This window comes from Ipomoea nil, unplaced genomic scaffold (genome assembly GCF_001879475.1).
Source record: "Ipomoea nil cultivar Tokyo-kokei standard unplaced genomic scaffold, Asagao_1.1 scaffold2818, whole genome shotgun sequence".
Taxonomy (NCBI): Eukaryota; Viridiplantae; Streptophyta; class Magnoliopsida; order Solanales; family Convolvulaceae; genus Ipomoea; species Ipomoea nil.
The window spans coordinates 2,148,860-2,156,507 of NW_017619246.1; the positions used below are offsets into that span (position 1 = coordinate 2,148,860).

Here is a 7,648-nt window from a genome sequence, read left to right on the forward strand (position 1 = left end):
AATTTCTATTCCTTTAACCAACCAAAACACTGGAATACAATTACTAAAATCTATTTCTAGCGAACCAAAGAATAGAATACAATTCCTATTCTATTCTTTATTTATTCCATTCGCTATGGAATAACATTCCTATTACCTCCAAATTCATTCGGTGAACCAAACATGTTGTAAGAACATCACCAATAAATGTAATTTTTTAGAAATTTTTACCATACGAATAGGAAAGAGAAGATGAGATGGGAGAAAAAAAATCAAAATGTGGGAAAAAAAAATAAAGATTTACGCATGCACGCGTTCGACTAGGCGCAGGAGTTGCGTCTTGCGCAAGGTAGACTTCCTTATCTTCTTTTTTTGGTGGGGCCTACAAAATTGGCAAAAACCTTGGTCGAAGACCAAGGTTTTTTTTTTTTTTTTTTTTTTTTTTACACTTCAGCATGTGTTCCTCAAAAGACACACCAAAAATTACTGATGAGGATGCTCTAAGAGCATGAATATCAGTGGATATTTGAGAGATATTTATGACAAATTGGAGAGAGAAGATAAGTGCAAGAAGATTAAAGATCATCTGCAAGGTATTTATTTTTTAAGATATTTAAGACCCACTTTTTAAGATATTTGAGACCCACAGCAAAGCTTCTCCAGTTGTGATAGCTAAGCGTGGCTGTCATACTTGCGTCTAGCGAGCGTGTCAGTGATTTTTATTTTTTATTTTTTATTTTTAAACTTTTTAATCAATTTTGTTTTGTTTTTGTTTTTTTTTTTTGTTTATTTGTTTTTTTTTTTTTTTTTGTTTGTTTGTTTTTCCTCTGTCTATATTCTTTGTCCTAAACACATTTAGAAAACTTTCAAAAATTACAAAATATCTCAACCATTGTGAATGCTCTAAAGGCATGATCTTGTGAACTTATATTAGTCTAGCTTTGCTAGACACTTAAAAGTACAAAAAATGAAAAGGAGACAGACAAAGAAGATAAGGCTACGTGCTCAGTTCTAAATTGTAAAAACAGTAACAGAGTCCATAGCCATTTATTCTCTGTCCAGTTGGAAAAATTGGAATGCACAGACAGATAATTCTGTAGAGTTAAAGAGAGAGGGGGAGAGAGAGATGAAGAGTATTGTGCAGGTTCCCTACGAAGCCACTGTGCGAGTAATGCTGGCTACACTGGAGCGTAATCTCCTGCCGGACGCCGTCATACGCCGCCTCACCCGCCTGCTCTTAGCCGCCCGCCTCCGCTCCGCCTACAAACCCTCCGCCGAACTCCAACTCTGCGACCTCCTTCACTTCGTGCACTGTATATGCTCTCTATACCATTCCCACACTTTATAGCTTTACACCGCTTTTGGAATTTGTGTTTTTTTTTTCTTTTTTTTTATTTTTTTATTTTTTTATTTTTGGGATTGAGGGGGAGGGGGGGGGGGGGGGTCAGGGGTGGATTGACAATTGACATGAATCTGCTGCGTGAGAATTAGAGCAAACAATACACTTCTATAATTTTTTATTAAAAAAAATTTATACTTTTATGGATTTTGTAAGAAACTAAGAATATATAAAAAATTAATTTTAAAATTTATAAAAAGATTAATATTCTAAAGTAAATACATATTTACAATATTTTTGGGTTTATATTAATTCTTATAAATTGTTTTATTAAAAATAAGTTATAAAGATTTCAATTCAATAAACCGAAAGTTGAGGTAAAGTCGGTAGAAAGACACATGAAAAAGAGAGTATAGAAAAAGAAAGTAACTAGTTTAGAAGTCACTTAAATTTAGAAATTGAGGTTTAAAAACTTGTTAAAAGTATAAATTAAATTCCATCCAATATTTAAAAACTCTTCAATTTAAATATTTTACAAAAACTCTGATTGACATTTGATTTGTGTATTCAATTCTTTTGAGTGTAATGATTGGCATTAACTTGTATTCTCATGAATGCCCTTAGGGTTGGGGTTCAACATTTTGGAAGAATGAATGGAATTTGGCATTTATATAAATTAGAATAGAAAATTCAGGTGGAAAATAATGGAGTGAGACAGCCTAAAATATGAAGAGAAATGATTGGTGATAATGAATAATGTGATGCCACTTGGTATCATTAGTGTTGTTGTATATGAAGTTGAAATCAGATTTGTTGGAATAATTATTAGTTAATGTAGAAATCTGGGAATTGAAGTATTGGTTGTTGAATGAAATTGTTGTGCATGATGGGTGTCTTAATTAGATCAATCTCCAAATTGCATTGCAGCTTTGAAAGAGATGCCAATAGCCATCATGACTGAAAAGCCAAAGTCTCAGCATTATGAACTACCTACTTCCTTTTTCAAGCTTGTTCTTGGAAAGCAGTTTAAGTATAGGTAAACAGGGCTGCTGTATGTACACATGAGATTTCATCCTTTTAATTTATTCAGCAATCAATGTTGGGTGTCGGCCGAGTTCAGCCCCTGCTCGATTCGAAACGTGGGGTTGTGGCTTACCATGGAGGGATGTGGTTAAATGGTTAATGTCCACCTACTTATCACCAATTGGTTTTAAGTAGGATATGACAACCAGATAATCAAAGAACTCTGTAGTTAAGCATGGTATAACTTCTTTATAGACCAAGACTGGCAGTGATTTGTGTGTTATAAAATTTGATTTGCAGCTGCTGTTTCTTCCCCGACCAGTACAGCACCTTAGAGGATGCTGAAAAGGCGATGCTAGAGTTGTACTGTGAGAGGTCACAGATAAAAGATGGTGACACTGTCCTGGATGTTGGTTGTGGGTGGGGTTCGCTTTCCCTCTACATTGCAAACAAATATAGTAACTGCAAAGTTACAGGTATTTGCAACTCGGTGACCCAAAAGGAACATATAGAACAACAATGCAGGTAGGTCATTCTATTTCCGTTCGAAATTTAAATGTTTAGTGCCAAGCCTACCTGTGTGCATTACAATATTGAATGGGATTTGTGTGTAGGGACCTTCAGCTGGAGAACGTGGACATCATTGTTGCTGATATTTCCACGTTTGATATGGAAGCGTCCTATGACCGAATATTTTCCATTGAAATGTTTGAGGTATCTAATCTTAGGATGATTTGTATAGGAGACAGAAATTCAAAGCTGAAATTGTGCCTCATTTTGTAGCATATGAAGAACTATGGACAACTCCTTAAGAAGATATCCAAATGGATGAAGCCAGACAGCTTCCTTTTTGTACATTATTTCTGCCATAAGACATTTGCTTACCACTTTGAGGTGTCCTAACAATCTACACTCTTCACAACTCCATATTTAAATTAAGGCTCTACCCCAACTGGAGATTATGGTTTTGTGTGTGTATTGTTTTGTAGGATATCAATGATGATGATTGGATTACCAGATACTTCTTCAGTGGAGGTACAATGCCTTCAGCAAATCTGCTCCTTTATTTTCAGGTAATATAAGCTTCTTTTTTTTTTTTTTGATGACAAGGGAAACCCTACCCATTCGAGTGTGGGTAAATCCCGCATTGTGACCCTAGCCGGCAAACAACTACAAGTAAGTAAATCAGCTTAGGTTACCCATAGCTGACCGGTTCAAACCAAAGGGGCAAGAATTCAAACTTGTGACTTTGTGGTTACAATTATGGATCTCTTGCCTGCGTAGCCGGCAAAAGACCACAAGTAAATCAGTCTAGGTTACCCATAGCTGACCGGTTCAAACCAAAGGGGCAAGGATTCAAACTTGTGACCTTGTGGCCATTAGAGTGTGAGTAAACCCTGCTTTGTGAACTTAGCCGGCAAAAGACCACAAGGAAGTAAATCAGCCTAGGTTACCCATAGCTGACCGGCTCAAACCAAAGGTAATATAAACTTGTTCATTTCATGGAAGCATTGGCATGAGAATGGCTGCTCGCCTTCTTTCAATTATTGATGTTTTCCTTGCAGGATGACGTTTCTGTCATTGACCACTGGCTTGTGAATGGAAAACATTATGCGCGGACAAGGTACATTAGGACAAATATTAACTCAGAAAGAATTCGTAAATGTACAAGTTATTAAATTTAACCCACGGGGGGTGTTTGCACTTGCAGTGAGGAGTGGCTTAAGAGAATGGATGAAAACATCAAGTCTGTAAAGCCAATTATGGAATCAACTTATGGAAAGGACTCTGCTCTTAAATGGACTGTCTATTGGAGAACATTTTTCATAGCTGTTGCTGAACTGTTTGGGTACAACAATGGAGAAGAATGGATGGTTGCTCATTTTCTCTTCAAGAAGAAATGATTATTTGATTTTATTTTCGATTTTTCGTGTAAGATGCAAGATTTCAACAACCACCAAAACACAGTTGTCTTGTATAAGATGCCCAGAAATCATCTGACTTGATAATAAACACACTTGTCTTGTATCAATCACCACAAAGATAGATAGATAGAGTCAATGCATTTCCATTTACTAAATGAAGGGCATAACATTCCAAAGCAATACGAGGTAAACACCTCCCCGACGCCTTTTAACTCGGAGGCATAATAACCGTTTATATGTAAATTGCTCCCCCAAAGTGGTACATTTACGAATGGCTTTATATTTCGATCTACTACTCCGAGTAGCTAAATGTAGAAGAAAAAAATACGTACAGGAAAGAGCATACCTACAGAATGTTAACTACGTGAAGCCATCATCATCATCATCATCCCGGGTGAAAAACAGCAGGGGCAGACTGTGTGAAGTTTATAGTGCAAACCTAGAAATGAAACGTAACAGCTGAAGGATAGATAAAAGGCTATGGTCAGGTTTTGTTCTTAACCTTTCGTTGAGCTTTCAAGTCCACCACAATCACGGTTATGTTGTCCTTGCTGCCCTTTTGGAGAGCTCGGTTTGATAGGTACTCAGCTGCTGATTGAGCTGCAGGATCGGTTCCTTCACCTCTCTCCGAGGGGAGAGTCATACCGTACTTTCTATGCCATTGGAGTATGCGCTTACGTGCCAAGTCGCAAACTTCTTCATTCGTCATTACATCCCATAAACCATCACTGGCCAGAATCAGGCAGTCATCATCTTTAGTGCGAGGAATAAACATCACTTCCGGATCAGGAATAATCCAAGGTTTCAAATATCTATCTCCTGTAATCAATAACAAAAAAATCACCTTTCATTACAACTCTTTACAACAAAGGAACCATTCTAAACAAGTGTATATGTGTGTGTGTGTGTATTCAGGATCATATGAGAATCCTTCCTTAGGTGAGAATGTGCGAACAAAATGAAGGCACCGCAAATACACCAAAAATGCACTGCAAATACTCTATGAATGCACCGCAAATAGATACATACCTATGGACCTTGACATTGCAAGAACGCCAAAGACACGATGTCCATTCCACTGTATTACTTTCCCGCCAGCTGCTTCAATCCTTGCATATTCATCCTCTCGGTTTGGCTACATAGTGAAAGGAAATCAACTACTATAATGTCACACGAATAAGTATGTAATTAGTTTTTCTTACTTTATGATCCACCGATAATGCCATGGGTTCTTTCCCCCGACAGAGAACAGCTCTTGAATCACCGCAGTTTGCCACAATTATGTGAGACGAACAAACAATGGCTACAACAGCAGTAGTGCCCACAGTTTCTGGGGCAACGGGTTCATGCCCACCTTGCCCTCCAACTTCAGCATCCACCTTCAGAAAACAATTGCTGAATGCCCTTGTCCATTGCTCTTGGCAATTATGCTTTGCATTTTCATCGTTTAGTTCACCCATAACAATTTCCAGCTCTTCAGCTAATGCAGCGTGAATTCGATCACGACAATAATTTGCAACCTGAAAAATAATAATCAAACTTGTGTCAAATAATGTGTAAGTGCATGAGAGAGAAAGAGAGAGAGAGAGATGAACCTGAGAGCCTCCATGACCATCATAGACTCCAAATAAATGAGCAGTCAAATGACTTAAACAACGCCGAGTAATTCCATCAAGAACACGATCACCAATTAGCATCTCTATGGGAATTTTAAGGAATCTTGGTACTGTTGCAAACGCATCTTCCATTTCTGGTCGCCTTCCACACACAGAGGTAGATCCCCATAGCGGCACATAATCCACTTCAAAAACACTGCGACCCACTTTATCCAAAGGCAGCTCAACTACTGCACATGATTTCGAACTCCCTTCTGCAGCTGAACCCACAATCTTCGAGACGAGTTCAATACTGCAGATGTTCCTCTCCACATCTATAAAATTCTGTCCTTCTATCTCAGACGCTATCTCGGCCAACAAATCATCGTTGCACACGCTACTAGAATCACTCACCACCGAGAGGGAACAGGAGCTATCGAGAATCGTATCACCCTCCAGCGATAAGTAATCGTCGTCCTCACTTTCCCGGGCAATACAGTTGCTTTCATTCTCAGATGTCATAGCCCCTTCGCTCCGATTCTCTTCAGGAATCGTCGAAACCGTGATGCTAAGGTCACTCTCGGAATCACCACAGTTGGAGTCGTCATTGCCAGCAGGAAGCTGATCAGAAGTTTTAGCCTCGTTATCATCAGAAAATAAGCTTGGACTTGGAGTGTCACCCATCTCCTTTAGCCTAGTGACATCCATATGAGCTCCCGCAATTTGGTTATCACAGATGAAGTTACCTAACCTAAATGGCACCACAACCGCCTGATACATCTCGTCCATGGAAATCGCTATCTAGGGTGCAATAAAAGTTACCATCCAGCCCCTCTGGAACCACACAACCTGTCATTGTTAAGCTAATTCACCCTCTCCACCTCCCTTAATTATCAATAAAACATGAACCAATGGCTTCCACAGACCATTCTCCATACTAAGGAGATCTGTTTTCTAGGTAAATCAACAAACTCTCCAAATCACGTTTTACACTGCTGCAGTCTCAATCAACAAGATGCTTAAAATGGGAATTGGTAGTCAGATCTGGTAAAACCAAAACAAGTTAACACCAACAACCAATTGTGGGAAAAAAATATACATAAAAGTCAGACATATCTGACCCTCATTTATATCTTCTCTGGACCCTTCCTTATCCACAATCAAATACACACCCCAAAATCTTCTACTCAATTACTCCAAGAACATAAATTCAGAAATCATGCACAAGAAAGACAAGGAAAAAAGGCAAAAAAGGGGTCATGTGAAAGAAGCCTGGGAGGAAGGCACAGCCCAACCAAGTGCAAAGAATCACAAGAAAACTTTGAGAAAGAGGGTACCCTTTTTTCCCATAAAACTTGACTATCCTAGATCAGAGGCAACCCATTTCAACCCTTTCTTGAAATTCGCAGTTTTTTTTCTTTTTCTTTTTCTTTCTTAAACTCCCTTTCAACAATTTCTTGCCCCAACAGAAAACTACAAAAATAAACTATATAATAATGAGATGAAATACAAGAAACAGGGTTGAAAGAGACAGTACCCAATCTTTGTTTTTCAAGATTTGTAGAATGGAATCACTGCTAATACCCCCAGTTCCTCTCTCTCTCTCCCTCTTTCTCTCTCATCTTCAAGTCTATCTGCTAGATGAGAAGAAGAGATGCATCCAAGAATCAAGAATTGTGGGATGCTCACTAATTGGAAAATAACAGTTCAGTCGTCAATCGTCAGTGTGATCTCTACAACTCTACAAGACTTTATTTTTTATTTAAAAAAAAAAAAACAAACAAAAC

The 7,648-nt window shown here is 38.3% G+C and overlaps 2 protein-coding genes across 3 annotated transcripts; one reads left to right on the forward strand and one right to left on the reverse strand.

Moving 5' to 3' along the window:
- The first annotated feature begins 939 nt into the window (after positions 1–939).
- LOC109158462 ((S)-coclaurine N-methyltransferase-like) lies at positions 940–4,397 on the forward strand. The gene is made up of 8 exons (XM_019306366.1): positions 940–1,292; positions 2,246–2,354; positions 2,642–2,866; positions 2,956–3,055; positions 3,125–3,235; positions 3,331–3,414; positions 3,907–3,965; positions 4,053–4,397. The coding sequence occupies exons 1-8, from the start codon at positions 1,106–1,108 to the stop codon at positions 4,243–4,245; spliced, it is 1,068 nt and encodes a 355-aa protein (XP_019161911.1). The 5' UTR covers positions 940–1,105; the 3' UTR covers positions 4,246–4,397.
- On the reverse strand, positions 4,395–7,621 carry LOC109158461 (probable protein phosphatase 2C 50). Of its 2 annotated transcripts, none has more exons than XM_019306365.1 (5): positions 6,983–7,621; positions 5,862–6,905; positions 5,469–5,786; positions 5,296–5,401; positions 4,395–5,085 (listed from the first exon to the last, which is right to left on the reverse strand). In XM_019306365.1, the coding sequence occupies exons 2-5, from the start codon at positions 6,648–6,650 to the stop codon at positions 4,751–4,753; spliced, it is 1,548 nt and encodes a 515-aa protein (XP_019161910.1). In that variant the 5' UTR covers positions 6,651–6,905; positions 6,983–7,621; the 3' UTR covers positions 4,395–4,750. The 2 variants fall into 2 exon arrangements, with proteins under 2 accessions (XP_019161910.1, XP_019161909.1); XM_019306364.1 differs by having other exon boundaries at positions 7,399–7,619.
- Between the last annotated feature and the right edge of the window lie 27 nt (positions 7,622–7,648).